The 19593-nt window shown below is 32.7% G+C and overlaps 2 protein-coding genes across 2 annotated transcripts; one reads left to right on the top strand and one right to left on the bottom strand.

Moving 5' to 3' along the window:
• Positions 1-13789: 13789 nt before the first annotated feature.
• LOC132740483 (uncharacterized protein K02A2.6-like) lies at positions 13790-14767 on the top strand. Its single transcript, XM_060728389.1, has one exon. It carries the CDS (start codon positions 13790-13792, stop codon positions 14765-14767), a length of 978 nt encoding a protein of 325 aa, XP_060584372.1.
• A 1759-nt stretch (positions 14768-16526) lies between these two features.
• LOC132740489 (circumsporozoite protein-like) lies at positions 16527-19214 on the bottom strand. The gene is made up of 3 exons (XM_060728403.1): positions 19084-19214; positions 17854-18148; positions 16527-17073 (listed from the first exon to the last, which is right to left on the bottom strand). The coding sequence occupies exons 2-3, from the start codon at positions 18137-18139 to the stop codon at positions 16712-16714; spliced, it is 648 nt and encodes a 215-aa protein (XP_060584386.1). The 5' UTR covers positions 18140-18148; positions 19084-19214; the 3' UTR covers positions 16527-16711.
• Between the last annotated feature and the right edge of the window lie 379 nt (positions 19215-19593).

Raw genomic sequence — 19593 nt, 5'->3', positions numbered from 1 at the left:
TTTGTCTCTTTATCTGTCTGTCTGTTTTGTTTTTATCATATTTCAGATATAATTAAAAAAGATTATTATAAGTGTTGAAAAAAAAGAACAGTAACTGTTAAGTATCATTAAGATCAAATAATTTGTAAGAGTTACAGCCCCTTTCATTTTTTTTCTTTTAATTTTTGTAAGCTAAGGTGTATATACTTATGTAAGTGACAGTATTTGTTTTCTAAAGAAAGTCCCACTATTCTTTCATTGATATTATTTTTTTAAGTGAAAGTAATAACAAGAAGCCTTGAATTAATTTTAAGATTTACAAAACTTGGCTTAATGTTTGCCTATAAAGTATTAACCATCGTCTATAAATAACTTTAACTTTAATTATTTTTATTTGTTATGAATACATGTATTTTCAGTAAGTTACATGACTTATATACATATATGTTATGTTTGTGGTATACTTTTGCTCAATATTTCTTTACATTCCTGTTGGTATGTCTGTCTGTTTGTTTGTGTGCATGACATGTTATTTTGGTATGAAAATTGTATGGAAAATTTATAGTTCATATCAGAACTTTCCTGTTATTGTTTGTTAGTATGTATGTTTGTTTGTGTGAATGACATACTTGTTGGTAATGATAAATGTAAAGGTAATTAGTTATGTTAATGTTGTTTTAATCTTTTTGCTGCCAGGACTGTTATTTTAGAATGGAATTCTATTTGCCTGAGACTTTTCTAAGAATAACAGTTTTACTACACATGCTACAAATGTATTCCTACTTTTCTTTGTAAGAATGTAAAATACTGTATTGAAAATCCTTACTTTAACTATTTTTGAAAATGTAACAATATTTTGACTTTTACCGGTTTACTCACCATTTCACTTGGATGGGCATAATGATACTTTAATGACTTTCAAAACACACTTTTACTCTTGATACTTAATGGCTTTTAAAAAAAGGATGATATATTCAAGAGCAAAACATTTAGTCATCTCAAAAATATTTGAATTTTGTTCATTATAAAGAAATGTTAATAATCATCATTTTCTTCTCATCTATATTACTGAATGAAAAAAAAACCAGTGGTAAATTATAAGATATTCATATGTTACTAGTAATTTTTCTACTTTCTACAACGTGTGTTTCTTATTTATGTGATATTGAATATGTGGATGTTGCATTATGTTGTCAGTTTGTATTTTAAGCTTTACTATTCAAAGAATAGGGAGAGATTTTTAACTCACTCTAGTGTTAGCGTCACACTATGGTCAAGTTTTTGCATGCAAGTTGGTATATCCAAAACTATTAAAAAGAATGGGTTAAAACTACACACACTTTCTCTATGTGATTATCTAACATGATGGGCACAAGATCCAAAACTCTTTAGTCATCTTTTTAGCTCACCTGTCACAAAGTGACAGGGTGAGCTTTTGTGATCGCTTTTCGTCCGGCGTCCGTCCGTCCGTCCGTCCGTAAACTTTTGCTTTAAATGACATCTCCTCATAAACCACTGAGCCAATTTCATCCAAACTTCACAGGAATGTTCCTTTGGTGGTCACCTTTAAAAATTGTTCAAAGAATTTAATTCCATGCAGAACTCTGGTTGCCATGGCAACCAAAAGAAAAAACTTTAAATATCTTCTTTTAAAAAACCATAAGAGCTAGAGCTTAGATATTTGGCATGAAACATCTTCTAGTGAGTGTCTACCAAGTTTGTTCAAATAAAAGCCCTGGGGTCAAAATTGGCCCCGCCCCTGGGGGTCATTGATTTTCCCTATATGCATATAGTAAAAACTTAAAAAATTCTTCTTTTAAAGAACCGTAAGAGCTAGAGCTTAGATATTTGGCATGAAACATCTTCTAGTGAATGTCTACCAAGTTTGTTCAAATAAAAGCCCTGGGGTCAAAATTGGCCCCGACCCAGGGGGTCATTGATTTTCCCTATATGCATATAGTAAAAACTTAAAAAATCTTCTTTTAAAGAACCCAAAGAGCTAGAGCTAAGATATTAAGCATGAAACATCTTCTAGTGAGTGTCTACCAAGTTTGTTCAAATTAAAGCCCTGGGGTCAAAATTGGCCCGCCCCGGGGGTCATTGATTTTCCCTATATGCATATAGTAAAAACTTAAAAAATCTTTTTTTAAAGAACCATAAGAGCTAGAGCTTAGATATTTTGCATGAAACATCTTCTAGTTAATGTCTACCAAGTTTGTTCAAATAAAAGCCCTGGGGTTAAAATTGACCCCGCCCCAGGGGGTCATAGATTTTCCCTATATGCATATAGTAAAAACTTAAAAAAATTTCTTTTAAAGAACTCAAAGAGCTAGAGCTAAGATATTTAGCATGAAACATGTTCTAATGGGTGTCTACCAAGTATGTTCAAATAAAAGCCCTGGGGTCAAAACTGGCCCCGCTCAGGGGGGGGGGTCATTGATTTTCCTTATATGTGTATAGCAAAAACTTTAAAATCTTCTTTGGAAAAACCCAAATGGCTAGAGTTTAGATATTAAGCATGAAACATCTTTAAGTAAATATCTACAAAGTTTGTTAAAATAAACGCCCGGGGTCAAAACTGGCCCTGCCCCAGGGGTGACATTGTTTTTTAACTATATGTGTATAGTAAAAACTTTAAAAATCTTCTTTTAAAAATGTCAATGAGCTAGAACTTAGATGTTTTGCATGAAACATCTTCTTATGGGTGTCTACCAAGTCTGTTCAAATAAACAAATAAAAGCCCTTGGGTAAAAATTGGCCCGGGGGTGGGGGGCCTATATACAGGTGAGCGACCTCAGGGCCATCATGGCCCTCTTGTTACAGAGTTATGCCCCATTTTTACCTTTTAGCACTGAGAATAGTCAAGCATACTGTCTTACTGACAGCTCTTATTACACTGTGTTTGTAATATTTGTGCTAATGAACAATTACATTTAGTTTTATTATTGTTGTCAGCATTGACAGAATGTGATATAATATATTCGGAAATCAGGGATGCTTGTATATGTAATAGTGTTTGAAATACAGTATACAGTGAAACCTGTGAAATGAAGCCATCCAAATGACAGACCATACATGACCTTTATAGACATGTGGTCTTTATTTGAAGTTTTACTCTGTTGAATAATTGATAAAAAAGTGGTCTTTATTTACAGGATGGTCTTTATTCGGAGGTGGTATTTAACACAGGTTTGATTGTATATGTAGCTTATTAAGCTGTGTATGGCAATTTAAAATTGAAAAGTGCAATAATTAGATAAATGTGTAAATGTGATATATTGTAGATGTTTTGATACTAGTTCATGCCAATGGTTAGTATGAAATATAATTGTAGATGACCAAAGCAAATAAACATACCAGTAATGGTAACTTATACGTAGATTATTTGATATGCAATTGAATATAATGATTTATTTTTAATTTTGAAAATGTTTTATGCAAATTAAAATAATGATACATTGTAAGTCTGTAAATGTTGAATGCAAATTTAGATATACACTTTAAACATGTAAATGTTTAAATTTAATGAATGCAATTTTAGATAACAATATACTTTAAACATGTAAATGTTTAAATTTAATGCAAATTCAAATTATGATACACTGTGTATGTTTAATGCAAATTAAAATTAATGTTAAATGCACATTCAGATAGTAATACACTTTAAACATATAAATGTTTAAATTTAATGCAATTTTAGATATCGATATACTTTAAACATGTAAATGTTTACATAAATTTACTGCAAATTCAAATTAAGATACACTGTGTTTGTTTAATGCAAATTCAAATAATGATACATTGTATGTCTGCAATTGTTTAATGCAAATTCAGAGTGTAATACACTTTAAGCATGTAAATGTTTAAATTTTAATTAATGCAATTTTAGATATTGATATATTTCAAACAATTAAATGTTTAAATTTAATGCAAATTCAAATGATAATACACTTTCAACGTGTGACTGTTTAAATTTAATTAATGCAATTTTAGATATTGATATACTTCAAACATGCAATTTTTGTGCCCCCACGTTAGTGGCTGGCATTTAGATTTACCCTTGTCCGTCCGTCCGTCCGTCCTTCCGTCCGTCCTTCCGTCCGTCCGTTCACTTTTGTGTCGCACGTAACTCCAAAAGTATTTGACCTAGAGTCATGAAACTTTACAGGAATGTTGATCAGCATGTGTAGTTGTGCACCTGGGTATTTTCGTCTGGATATATTTAGTATTTTCAGAGTAATTGCCCTTGACTTAGTAAAATTTTGGAATTTTCAACTTGTGTCGCACATAACTCAAAAAGTATTTGACCTAGAGTCATGAAACTTTACAGGAATGTTGATCAGCATGTGTAGTTGTGCACCTGGGTATTTTCGTCTGGATATTTTTAGTATTTTCAGAGTAATTGCCCATGACTTAGTAAAATTTTGCAATTTTCAACATGTGTCGCAGGTAACTCAAAAAGTATTTGACCTAGAGTCATGTTACTTTACAGGAATATTGATTAGCATGTGCAGTTGTGCACCAGGTATTTTCGTCTGGATTTATTTAGTATTTTTAGAGTTATTGCCCTTCACTTAGAAAATTTTTGCAATTTTCAACTTGTGTCGCAAGTTTCTCAAAAAGGATTTGACATAGTCATTTAACCTTATAGGCAGGTTGCTCAGCATATTTTAGATTTGCACCTGGGGTTTTGCTTGTGGATTTATCCAGTATTTGTAGAGTAATTGCCCTTGACTTAGTAAAAAGATTGACAGAACAGTGGCGCAGTGGGGGCACCCGTGTCCTATGGACACATTTCTAGTTTTTAATTTAAATTAATGCAATTCAATCTGTAAATGTTTAATGCACATTCAGATAGTAATACACTTTAAACATATAAATGTTTAAATTTAATGCAAATTCAAATTACGATACATAGTATATGTTTAATGCAAAGTGTAAATAAATTTTTGTATGTTATACACAGTATATGTAGAAGTGTTAAAAAAAATCATTATAATACTGCACGTTTGTAACATCATTTTCCATTGGATAATCGTGACGTTTATATAGTTATATATACACGGCTGCTGTCGATTCATGAAGAAATCTTACTTGTTTTCTCTCAAAATGATGCTTGCTGTATTATAAATTCGTTATAAAGATTGTTGACAGGTTATATGGCCGTATATAAACGGCTGTTTGCAATATAACCCTCGCCTGACGGCTCGGGTTATATTTACAAAAAGCCGTTTATATAGGGCCATATAACCTGTCAACGATCTTTATAACTAATAATATAAAAAGTTTTTGGTGTTTTGCTGTTTGTTTGCGAAGAATCCATTTTATTATTATTTTCATGAGTTGTATAATTATTTTTTCACTGCAAAGTTAAACTCTTGAATTTGCTGGAAATAATACACAGATATTGTTGTATAATTAATGACAATAGACATTATTTATAAAGACATATACAAAAAAGGTTGGTCATATACACCATGTGAAAGATTATATATGTGTATAGTTTTATCTTCTCTGGTACATATAATGTGTTTTTATATATTTACCGCTACATGTAATGTGTTAAAAAATAATTGCTATAAGAAAAAAACATCACATTTTTACTTGTCAGATGTATAATATTTTGATCACTATATATCTAAGGTTGTACTATTTTTTTTTCATTCATGAAACTCCATGACTTGTGGGTTTTTTAGCTCACCTGTCACAAAGTGACAGGGTGAGCTTTTGTGATCGCTTTTCGTCCGACGTCCGTCCGTCCGTCGTCTGTAAACTTTTACTTTAAATGACATCTCCTCATAAACCACTAGGCCAATTTCATCCAAACTTCACAGGAATGTTCCTTTGGTGGTCACCTTTCAAAATTGTTCAAAGAATTTAATTCCATGCAGAACTCTGGTTGCCATGGCAACCGAAAGAAAAAACTTTAAATATCTTCTTTTGAAAAACCTTAAGAGCTAGAGCTTAGATATTTGGCATGAAACATCTTCTAGTGAGTGTCTACCAAGTTTGTTCAAATAAAAGCCCTGGGGTCAAAATTGGCCCCGCCCCAGGGGGTCATTGATTTTCCCTATATGCATATAGTAAAAACTTAAAAAATCTTCTTTTAAAGAACCCAAAGAGCTAGAGCTAAGATATTTAGCATGAAACATGTTCTAATGAGTGCCTACCAAGTTTGTTCAAATAAAAGCCCTGGGGTCAAAATTGGCCCTGCCCCAGGGGGTCATAGATTTTCCCTATATGCATATAGTAAAAACTTAAAAAATCTTCTTTTAAAGAATTCAAAGAGCTAGAGCTAAGATATTTAGCATCAAACATGTTCTAATAGGTGTCTACCAAATTTGTTCAAATAAAAGCCCTTGGGTCTAAATTGGCCCTGCCCCGGGGGTCATTGATTTTCCTTATATGTGTATAGCAAAAACTTATAAATCCTCTTTGAAAAAACCCAAATAGCTAGAGTTTAGATATTAAGCATGAAACATGTTCTAGTGAGTGTCTACAAAGTTTGTTCAAATAAAAGCCCTGGGGTCTAAATTAGCCCCGCCCCGGGGGTCATTGATTTTCCTTATATGTGTATAGCAAAAACTTAAAATCTTCTTTGAAAAAAACCAAATAACTTAGGTTAGATATTAAACATGAAACATCTTCTAGTAAGTGTCTACCAAGTATGTTCAAATAAAAGCCCTGGGGTCAAAACTGGCCCCGCTCAGGGGTGTCATTGTTTTTAACTATATGTGTATAGTAAAAACTTAAAAATCTTCTTTTAAAAAGCCCAATGAGCTAGAGCTTAGATGTTTAGCATGAAACATCTTCTTATGGGTGTCTACCAAGTTTGTTCAAATAAAAGGCCTGGGGTCAAAATTGGCCCCGCCCCGGGGGTCATTGATTTTCCTTATATGTGTATAGCAAAAACTTAAAATCTTCTTTTAAAAAAACCCAAATAGCTAGAGTTTAGATCTTAAGCATGAAACATCTTCTAGTAAGTGTCTACAAAGTTTGTTCAAATAAAAGCCCTGGGGTCAAAACTGGCCCCGCCCCAGGGGTGTCATTGTTTTTAACTATATGTGTATAGTAAAAACTTAAAAAAATCTTTTTTAAAAAGCCCAATGAGCTAGAGCTTAGATGTTTAGCATGAAACATCTTCTTATGGGTGTGGGGGGGGCTATATACAGGTGAGCGACCTCAGGGCCATCATGGCCCTCTTGTTTTAGTTTGAATTTTTATTAAGTGAAATATTTCAAATAAAATTATTAGTATTATTAAATTTCTGAAGATCTCCTTACATGTTTGTTTGTTTGATTAGTAAGATCTTGGCTAATACGCTACTTAAATACAAAATAGGAATAAGGTTTTATTACAAGCACAAACATAGTGTTCTACTTAGATGCTAACTCTTTCAGTAACAACTACATGTAGTGTTTAATGTTTTTGAACAATATATATATATATAGAAAACATATTTTTTTTGTCATTGATTCTTTTTATTGCCTTTGGTGTTGTTTAGATTTGTCAGACATAACTTTACTGTATTTTTTTGGTGCTGTATATGTGCTACTTATAAATATTATTCGTACTTATGAACATTTTTTTGTACTTAGAATATTTTTTCCTACTAATAAAATGAATATTTTTTACTACTCATGAATATTTATTTGTACTGACGAATATTTATTCCTGCTTATGAATGTTTATTCTTACTTATGGATATAAATGTATTGGTACTTATGAATATTTATTCCTACTTATGAATATTTATTCCTTCCTACTTATGAATAATTATTCCTACTACTTATAAATGTTTATTTGTACTTATGAATATTTATTCCATTTCAGCCATCTGTTTATATTTGTATCATAGTAACATACTTTTTTTTGCCCAGTTTCATTTTTTACTCTATGTCTACTTTACATTCACCTATATCCTAAACAGGTCTCAGGCCATGACTTTTTAACATGTACATTTTGGATCTATTTATAGATTTTATTGACAAGAGACATTTATTTGTGTTGTTCATATCATTATCAAAAGAATCAGTCTTGATTTAAATATATCATAAAGTAATCAACTTGTGTTTGTATCTACAAAATCGCTTAAATATAGATGCCGCTGCCTCTAGATTGTCTACTTTAATTGGCTAAGTAAACATGTATTTTTATCTATATTTTCAATTTATCAATGTAGATTTTAATATAATATAACTTAAAATGATAATCTTGCCGTGGATATGCACTGTTGTTTGACATTTATATGTAACCATCAATTTGAATGAATATAGTAACTTGTTTATTTACATGATTTAACAGGGAGTATATGATAAAACATAAATAGAAACATTTGAAATTTGTCACATGCTTTGTATATGACAAGACTGTACCTGATGTCTTCCTCCACCAGTATAGCTGGACTGTGGCCATATGACCTTTACAAAGTGTCTGTGCTATTAAAAAACCTAACAAAACAAACAATTGACATCCCTCTATTTAAATACAATATTATAATTATTAACCATATATGTCTGACATATATATCAATTAAGTAAATGTTTATCAATAAGCATAGAACTTTGTCATTATTTGTTAAAATACTTCCATTGCAATTGTTTTTGTGATGTGATTGCTTAAAGGGAGACACAGGCAAAATTTTCATTTCTTAGTTTTGAATTTTTCATTCATTATTCTGTAAATGCCCTCAAAATGAATATATTAGACAGTCAAAGGAACAAAACTTTTCTCAATATTAAGAATAAAATGGTGGTTTCCTAACTTGACCCGCGTGGGTCAGGTTAGAGCGCTAGAATTCACAACAGTTGTCAAAGTGAACTCTGGAAACGTTAAAAAACATGTCAAATGAATGACTTAGACTTGTTTCAATCATACAATATCCACAATATCTGTTATTGTAACTTCAAGGGTTTGTTCAAGTCACCTGACTTGTTTTAAAACTATTTGGGGATTCTATTGGCGTCTAAATTTTGTTCAACATATATAGATATATTTACGCTTCAAACCCAAAATATATAGAATTTAAACAGAAATTCATGCTGAAACTTCAAGAAATGTCATTTTAGCGTGATTTCAGTACATAAGATCATTTTAATATTTGTGTCATTATTTTGCCTAAATATCCCGTTAAGAACATATTTACAATTCCATTTGTATGATTTCTATTCGATGGCATGAGATGAGAAAATCATGACATTTTATTATTGCATTATTTTCATGACTTTTTATAGAAAAAATAGAGACTATCTGGACGTCTTTCAAAAACTGTTAATATTGATAATTTGAAAGTGCATATTTATATTAAGATAATCACATCACTGCGGTTTCTATTTGAACTGTGTTATTTTTTTAGCTAGAATATTCGTAGAATAAGGAGAGCTATTGCACTCACCCAGGTGTCAGCATCACACTTTGTTTAAGTTTTTGTGTGCAAGTTGGTATCTCCAAAACTACTGAAGGAAATGGGTTGAAACTTCACACACTTATTTGAGAGCATAATAGGAGGCCTCTAACCTTTACTTAGAATTAGACAGAATTAGGAACATGGAAAAATTTTCATTATCCAGGCTCTTGTTTTACTTTCAAGTCCCGAGAATAGTCGAGCATGACTGACGCCTTATTGACAGCTATTGTTTTATTTTCTTATGACATTGTTAGGACCAAATATGTCGTGCTTTGTACAGCCAATTTTCCATTGCCTCACCATCCTTTTATCTATATTTAATGCAATTGTTGTTGTTGTTTTTTTCATTATGTACTGATATATGTGATCACTTGTATTATAAATGCACTATGATGATAAACTTTATATTAAAGTTTATTTACTGTAAATATAATCTAAAAAATGATGTCTTTTTCTTGTACCTGTTACCCAAAGATTCACAACCTGACTTACACAGAAATCAAATGTGCACAATGTAGCTTACCCTAAGTTGAACAGCACTTATCCAAAGGTCTGCTATACACTAAGTCTTTATTAATAATTGCTACCTATTTATTTTTTACCATTTACAGCCTGGTTTATCCAAAGATTCATGTTATTGTTTACCTTAAGGTCCTCAACTTTGCTTACCCAAAGCTCCACACTGGTTTACCCAAATATCAACTGATTTACCCAAAGATTCAATGCATTGCTTACCCAAAGATCCACAGCGTGGTTAACTCATAGATCCACAATATCGTTTACCCAAATATTCGCAATATTTTTTACCCAAAGATCCACAACATTGCTCACCCAAATATCTACATCATTACCTATCCAAATATCAACAACGCTTTTTAGCTCGACTATACGAAGTATATGGAGAGCTGTCCTACTCGCCCCGGCGTCCACATCCATATTTCAGATTAAAGTATTGGTGCAGTAAAATATTTTTCACTATAACTTTAACTTTGTCATTTCTTAAGGTATCAACTTCAAATATATGTTTCTTATTATCAACCACATCTTATGTGACAAGGTTCATAACTCTAGCACCAATATTTTCAGATTTATCTCCCCTTGAACTTAGAATTTTCCTTAAAAAATACTATTTTTTACTGTAACTTATTTATTTCTTAAGGGATCACCCTCATACTTCAAATATATGTACCTTATCATCATCCCCATCTTATGTGACAAGGTTCATAACTCTAGCACCAATATTTTCAGATTTATCTCCCCTTGAACTTAGAATTTTCCTTAAAAAATACTATTTTTTACTGTAACTTCTTTATTTCTTAAGGGATCACCCTCATACTTCAAATATATGTACCTTATCATCATCCCCATCTTATGTGACAAGGTTCATAACTCTAGCACCAATATTTTCAGATTTATCTCCCCTTGAACTTAGAATTTTCCTTAAAAAACATTATTTTTTACTGTAACTTATTTATTTCTAAAGGGATCAACTTCATACTTCAAATATATGTACCTTATCATCATCCATATCTTATGTGACAAGGTTCATAACTCTAGCACCAATATTGCAAGAATTATCTCCCCATCAACTTAGATTTTTTTACTAGAAAAATGTTATTTTTTACTATAACTTTTTTAGTTTTAAAGGTATCTACCTCAAACTTCAAATACTTATTTCTTATCATCAATTACATTTTATGTGACAATGTTCATAACTCTTGAATCAATATTTACAGATTTATCTCTCTTTGAACTTAGGATTTTCTTTAAGAAATATTATAACTTATTTACTTTTTAAGGTATCTACTTCAAACTTCAAATATATATTTCTTATCATAACACACATGTTGTGTGACAAGGTTCATAACTCTAGCGTGACTATTTCTAGAATTATTTCCCCTTGATCTTGGAATTTATGTTAACAAATGTTATTTTTTTACTATAACTTAATACATTATTATACATAATTGATTTTTCTTTCATAGTTTTGTCCTCCTTACTGTGTCCAGTATTTTATTAGTCGAGCTTGGCTGTCTCCTGTGACAGCTCATGTTACACATATATCCACAACATTGCCTACCCAAAGATCCACGATATTTCTTCCAAAAAGATTCATATTGTTGCTTACCGAAAGATTTACAACATTCCTTACCAAAAGATTCACTACATTGCTCCATAACATTGCCTATCCAAAATAGACTGCAACATTGTTTAGCCAAAGATCCAGAGCATTGCCTAACCAAAAAATCCACAGCATTGCTTACTGAAAGTTCTACAACATTCCTACCCAAAGATTCCTAATATTGCTTACTGAAAGATTCACTGCATGTCTGACCCACTGTGTGATCAACCCAGAGGTTCGTAGTATTGTGTACCCCAAATATCCACAGCATTTCTTTTGCATAGGTCTGCATGACAGTTTAAAATAATAATATTTTGGTTACATTTTCGGGTCCTTCGGCTTTTTTTATTTTAATGCTTAGTTTCTGCTCAAGCTGGTGATTTTGTTATGAACAGGCACAACATCTTTCTTAAAATTACGCCCTACTAATTTAATTAACAACAACCGGTCGTGATTAAACATCGTGAGTATGATATATCTAGAAATTCTATGCAGGGTCTTTCAAATAGAATTCTATTTGAAAGGCCCTGTTCTAGATATGAGCTAACAAATATCATATCGTTTTCTAAAACAAGTGATTGATATTGAACCAACACTTAAGTTAATGCGAAACAACACTAAAAAAATGCGAAAAAGGTAGAAATCTGGTATTTTTGCCTAACTTTTTCTGCTGCTTTTCACCTTAAGAATGCTAAAATGGACAACACAAAGAGAAATAAAGTTTCCTTTTAAAAGGAAAGGCTTGCTCAGTTGTGCCATCATCCCTTCCCTTTAAAATTGTTTTTTTTTTTTTTTTTTTCAATTTATTATCACATTTTTTTTGAATTACGGTATTTGTAAATCATAAAGGGTTTATTTAGTTGTTTTTTTTTTCTCGAAAAAAAGTTTCACTTTTATAAAGGGATAGGTAGGGTAAGCCCAAGACTGGACGAGCACCTGTGCCCATTTGTTTGAGCACCAGTGTTATGCGTGCAAATTTGGACCAAATAGGGACCAGAAGTCCACTGATTATAACTGAACGGGAACATGCTGACGATAACAGTAGTAACTTTTTTTGTAAAAACGAAATCTATTCTCTATTGTGTAAAACTAATAGAGAAAATAATAAATCGTAAAAATATTGGCTCTCACGTGGAGATCAATCTATCATACTGAAGGAAAACAAGTGAGCACATTTCATTTCCACTTTTTTCGAGAGAGTTATGCTAATTTCATTTATATAGCAGCTTTAGAGACAAGTAAACAACACAGGAGATCAGCACGTGGTAAGGTTAATGATATGCATGTGCTATTTTTAGATTACCTCACCAAGACGTTTAAACTCTGTCAGTATATCTAAATATAACTTGATCATGCACTAATATTCTGCGTGATTCGGTCACGATCTTTTGGTAAGCAGGACTGCCCTTTGGAGACGGAATACTACTACAGTAACCATTGTATAAAACTAATAAAGACAGAAACCAATTATAAAAGAAACTAACTTTTGCGTCTTGAAAAAGAATTGAAACAGAATCAAGTAAAAATAGAAATCCTATTTATATATAAACAAACTGGGATTACCGAAGTAACTAAAATAGCTTAGATTTCCGTAATATTACTTCGTCTGATTCCGAAGCATGACGGAATCGCCCGAATTGTCACGATTGCAATCGGAACTACCTCTGCTATTATCTTAATCCGAAGAGTGACGGAAAGGGCCGAAAAGTTGCGATTGGCACGATTGCAGCTAGTTTCCCGTTCAAACATGCACTAACAAATGTAAGCAGGAAACCACGTAACCGGAACAACTTTTCCAAAACAAATGTCTTGCAGCCAAAAAATGGACTTCTTCGTGTATTTAATTTTTCACATTTCGTGGCTAAAAAATTGATATGGTGTTAAGAAGCCACCATATGAAACTTATTCATACAGGGGAGGTATTCGATTACCATTTAAAATTTATTTTAGACTGCAACTTTGTAGCATGATGAGTAAACTGTAACATGATACTCTAGGTGCGTACAGCTCCTTTATAATAGAGAGTTCCCTAGATCTTAATATACTACCATCGCGGACACTGATATGTAAACACATGTATCATAGAATATAGTTTAGATAATAAACGTAGTTAGAGCACATATATATTTATGTCGTTCATAAACCCATGACGTAACATGGTGTCAGAACTGGAAAAATAATAATTCTTAAAGACGGAATATTTTAAATAGTTTAATTATAATTCCTAAGGAAAGAATATTATATAAAAAGGTAAATCATTCCTAATGACGGAATATTAATAAATGTGCAATAAACATTCTTTAAGAAAGGAGCCATTAATCAGCTCTGAAATCCCAGACTATCCGTTTCAAATTGCAGGGTGTGACTTGTTCTCACTTAATGAGAAAAATTTCATGGTCATGTCCGATTACTATTCTAGGTATCCCATAGTTCATGAACTTTCGAACATAAAAAGTTCAACTGTTATTTCCCACATGAAAGATATCATGTCACATTGGTGCATATGTGAGAAAATAGTCACTGATGGGGGTCCATGTTTTTCTAGTCAAGAATTTGAGGAGTTTTCAAGGTCATGGGATTTTGTACATGTAAAATGTAGTCCATATCATAACCAAACAAATGGTTTGGCTGAGGCGATGGTTAAAGTTGCCAAACGTATACTTAAAAAGGCAAAAGATGATAATTCTGATCCGAGAATAGGATTTTTAGAATATCGTTCTACTCCTCTCGCTGATATAGGAAATTTCAGTCCAGCGCAGTTAGTCCAATCACGACAACTTCGTTCTATCCTTCCTACTTTAAGGGAAAACCTTATACCACAAGTACCGCCCCCTGATGTTGTCAAACAAAAAATCGCAGAATCCAAGGTCAAATCTAAGCATTACTATGATAAAAATGCTAAACCTCTGTCTCCCTTAAATGTTGGAGATTCCGCTAGAATTCAACGTCTAGACAAGTCCTGGAGTCCCGCTGTTGTTATAAAAAATCACAGCGATAGGTCCTATATTGTTGAAACAGAAAACGGACAACAATATCGCAGAAATCGTAAAGATTTGTTGAAATCTAAAGAATCGCCTTTATTGACCCATGGTGCTTTGAATTCTGGCCTTGAAATGTCAGTTAATGACAGAATGATTAACGTAGGGTCAGAGCGTACCGATAGCAATAAACAGCCTGTGGTTTTGAATCCTCCGGATAATGCTAATTATTTCACTCGCGCAGGCAGAAAGGTGAAGCCACGTGCTGTAACAGACTTGTAAATAGACAGTGATTGTTTGTAATGAACAAATTTACAGTATTAATCATGATTAGTACATGTTGTAAACGACTCATGATAATGAACATTTATTAACTATATGTTACTGTAATCATCATCTAATATAAAGTCTTTCTTCCTTGAATCTATTTAAGCGTTATTCAAATAATCTATGCGGTTATACCTATGATAAAATTATGTTTAAATATAACAGTAATTTTGTAAAAGATGGAAGATGTAGCATGATGAGTAAACTGTAACATGATACTCTAGGTGCGTACAGCTCCTTTATAATAGAGAGTTCCCTAGATCTTAATATACTACCATCACGGACACTGATATGTAAACACATGTATCATAGAATATAGTTTAGATAATAAACGTAGTTAGAGCACATATATATTTATGTCGTTCATAAACCCATGACGTAACAAACTTTAGACTACCGGTTAGAGTCGATGACTTCTAATCCAGTTACCTCTCTGTCGTGGGTTCGATCCCCGGGAGATGCTTTGGTAGTTAAACGCGAAGGAAGGTAGTCTATTGGTGTAACTCTCCAGGAACGATGGTTAGGAAACTACCCGCCTATGTGACTGAAATACTGTTGGGGAAAATGCGTAAAATGAAACAAACAAACAATTTTCGCATTTATTTTTGTACAAGCGCATGCGCACATCAGTATATTGGTGGAGAGAGTTTACAAAATACACACAATTGAGGTGTTATGCACGCGTAAAGTGGCTGCGAAGGAATGGTCAGCTGTGCACTGCATACCTTAATTAAGAAGAGCTGAATAAAATGCTACCAATTGATCTGCGCAGTGATACGACACGAAACTTCCATTGCGTCCGTACTAGAAGTACTCGTCGTATACTGTCATTCAGTCAATGTCGTAATGTGCCAGGAATCTGACATCATGTTTCTTGTTTATTTAATGACAGTGGTCCCCGTAATGGTTTATCATAATGCCTTGAACATAAATTATATCCCGATTATACCCTCAGCACGTCTTATATTGTGTATGTTCCTTTTTCTGACAATTACCAAATAAAAAAACTAAATTTCAATTTCTATAAAAGAAATGCATGTGCATTTTTAACCTACGAATGTAGAAATTACGTCCTACAAATTTACATGTCCGTACTCGTGCAAACTTCACAATACTTATATTTTCCCACATTTACTTCCATGTCCATATTTTCAGACTTACATAGGCACTTTCAAAGTAGCATAGCAATTTCCGACTTATTTAGTGGGGAAGACCTCAGCTTCAACACAGGGAAAAAACAACATAGAGGTTATGAACAAGACATTTAAAGGAGGTCACCCTTAAAAATAATCATACTGAAATATATTGAAATGTAAGAATAAATGCCTTTTTGTTAATGTGAATTTTGCTTATATGACATTGAAACATTAAATATGTGATCTTTTTTTTTGTAAAATCAACAGCCAACTAGCTGGAATGCTTCTTCACAATTAGAGAATCAAAATGCTCTGAGGGTCTCAAACCCACGGCAGTGAGAAAAGTGGATTTTACTCACAACATAAGCTCTCCAGCCTAGGAGGCCGAAATCTGTTTGTCCAGTAAGAAGCGAAATTTAGGTTATCAACGATGAATAATGCTTTACCAAATCATCCCACTCTTTCTGGTACATTTGTACATAAACATCTCAGCTGAATTTTTGGCAACATTATAAAGTACGACACCAACTGTTGAGGCGAAGAACTCTTTTGTAAAACAAAACACAGGAACACTACAATTACCATGATGTTATCATTTATTAAAATCAGAATAGTCTAATTTGTTATCTACAATAATACTGTGTAAATAAAACCCAAATCTTCTAAGAATTGTATGGTTAACTGTTTGTACATTGTCAATGCATGTAATGTGATTTGATGACAATTATCTTCTTTTACAGTTATTTGTTCATTTATTAGACCTCTATTTTCTGAGTGGTGCCTCTTCGCCGTTGTTTTCAGGTGGAACAACCTGGTCGTCGTTTCCCCCGGATGGTGGCACTTTACCATCTCCGCCTCCTGTACCTGGTGCCGCACCATCACCGCCAGTAGGGGTCTCTGCACCATCATCGCCTTTAGGGGTCTCTTGACCATCATCACCGTTGGGTGTCGCTTGACCATCATCACCGTTGGGTGTCTCTTGACCATCATCACCGTTGGGGGTCTCTTGACCATCATCACCGTTGGGGGTCTCTGCACCATCATCACCGGCAGGTGGCGCCTTAGTAGTTGTCTTCCTTGTTGGCCGTTTAGTTTCAGCTGACTCTTCATCTGCTTTGGAATTTTCTTCAAAAAAAAATACAGTTTAAAGGCTAGAATTTACATAACTTTCATACAACCTTAGTTTTAAGAAACTTTTATTTAGCAATCATTACAATTTCGCTATGAAAATGTGCGTGTTTAAATTCAATTATGTACAAAGTGTTTGTGAATTATAAGAATAAAGACATTTTGGACATTCTATTAATTAGAATAGCCCGACGATTATTCATATGTAATCTGGGGACTAACGGAAAGGACCGAAAAGAAGATCTTACAACTAGATGGTGTCTTAATACTCAATATAAATTCTTCATGACCGGGGAATGTGCATGCAGGATAAAATTATCAATTCCATCGCTTAGTATTTCATTATTAGTTTTGTTTTGCGTGATTTGATTATTATAATTTAACCAAACTAAGAGCCACTTTTATTTTTGAACAAAATATTCAGTCAAGTAATAAGGTTCTAATACACAAGTATTTCCAAAGCGTTGCTTCTGAAAAGCCATACTTATTTATTGAAAAAAGATATATTAAGATGTCAATTATGTATGTTATTGATGAGGTGACTCTTGCAAATAAAATATTAAAAAGAATTTTATCTATGTTTCATGCATTTCACAGTCTAGAGCGGAATAGGAAAAAAGATTTTTAATTTTTCATTTATTTATACATTTTATTCATTCTTTGTTTATCTAATTTTTTCACAAGCACTTCCTTAAACTTATTTATATAAATGTTTATGTAAAGAATCTTCTATCGTGGACTAAATCAAAACAATGTAATCATTTAATCAACATTCACCTTGTTTTTGATTTCTATCCTTGCGTCTTCTTGCGTCGTTCTGGTCTTTAGATTCACTATCTGAAGAGTCGTTCTCATCTTTAGAATCACTGTCTGAATCTTCGTCACCTCCGTTACGTAATTTATTCCCCCGTCTTCCTCCGCGTGAACTATCTTGGCTTACAGATTTCTCTTCACCGTTTTTAACATTCTGTCGTCTGGCGCCTTGGCCTCGTTGTCTATCACGAGGCGCAGCCAGTGCAACCGCGATTACACACAGTGTTATGAATAGAATTGTAAGTTTCATTGTCTTTGTCTGAAGAAAAAAAGAAAGTAGAAAGAGATTGGTTGATAAAAAACAGCATTTTAACTGCAAGGAAAAATTATTTTCTCATCACTGCTCTGCGAGCTTACTTCCCTTAATGGTTGACCTGTTATTTGCTATGAGTGTGCTTTTAGTCTTGGTTGCGTAGTACCGTGGGTGCACTCCCAAAGTCCCAAGTCCCGGCTACAATCTCAAGCACTAATGTGCTAAAATCAATGATCTTGAAGGACCAGAAAAACATATCAACACTGAAGTTAGCATGGTATGGCGCAACATTTTACAACTTATTTCATCTTACTTTACATGTATTTTACTTCTTTTGATAAAAGAAAATTACCTCGGCTAAATTAAATCACTGTTTTGATTCATTTTTTTCTGACTATGTAGAGAACATTTCTTATTTCATAAAACGTATTGGAAACGGTGTAGTTTAATTAAATGAAAGAACAAAACAAAAACATTGCGACTAAACTTTCGGTATATATATAACAACATTATATACTGACAAAAATGTTCATATTCAATGATTAAAATTGCAATAACAACTGTTTGTTTATTTATTTATTTCAGAATTGTTTAATTTTATGTGTGTTATATGTTGGAATATAAAGTCCGTTGATAAGGTTGTTTAAAAAGAAAATTTGCATACCGTGGGAGGTATGTTGTTTATATAATTATAAAACAAAACAAAAAATCATTTTTTATTATTTAAAAAATTCGATGCGTGAAATATTTTTACATCTTTTCATATCTTTAATTGTTGCCTTCAGTGACAATTTCGTCATAATAAAAAAATCATAAACTAAACAAACTTTATAAAAATATAAACAGAATTCATTATCGACTTGATTAAATTTTTAAACTATAATTGTTTCTAACAAATATTTAAAGCTTACCATTAAATTTGAAAGAAAATTAACACTTACCTTTTCCCGCTTTTTCTCTGATCTTGTGAAACTGCTCCGGGTATATTCTGTAAGAGACCGTATCTCTGTACGCCTTATATACCGTACAGTATGTGCAGCGTAAAAAATCGTGATTCGGGTATAAATGGTCGGTGTATTATGTTACACATCACGGGGTTTTATTTTGTTGACTTTGATTATGTCTGAGTCACGGGTACGGTGCCTTTATAAATCCAGTCACGATTTGGATAATAACGTAGTAAAACATGTTGGAAGGGTCATAGTGTTAACATGACTTGAAAAAAACGATTTTAAAATACATGTACATAGCATGTGATACTAAGTTTTTCTTAATGTCAGCGAATTTATTAATTCGCATTTATGAACAAATGCAATGAAATATAATTCAGCCAAGCTTCACTATTCACAAACCGTCCACGTGTACTTGGCTCAATTGGGGGGGGGGGGTTGAGGGTAACCGATTTGTAATCCAGGGGTCGATGGTTTGACCCTCGGACATGGCGAAAGTTC

The sequence above is a fragment of the Ruditapes philippinarum genome, unplaced genomic scaffold, assembly GCF_026571515.1.
Source record: "Ruditapes philippinarum isolate M1 unplaced genomic scaffold, ASM2657151v2 ctg550_1_1_1_1, whole genome shotgun sequence".
Classification (NCBI taxonomy): domain Eukaryota; kingdom Metazoa; phylum Mollusca; class Bivalvia; order Venerida; family Veneridae; genus Ruditapes; species Ruditapes philippinarum.
The sequence above is the reverse complement of the archived record's forward strand: the minus strand, read 5'-3'. Positions and strand labels throughout refer to the sequence as shown.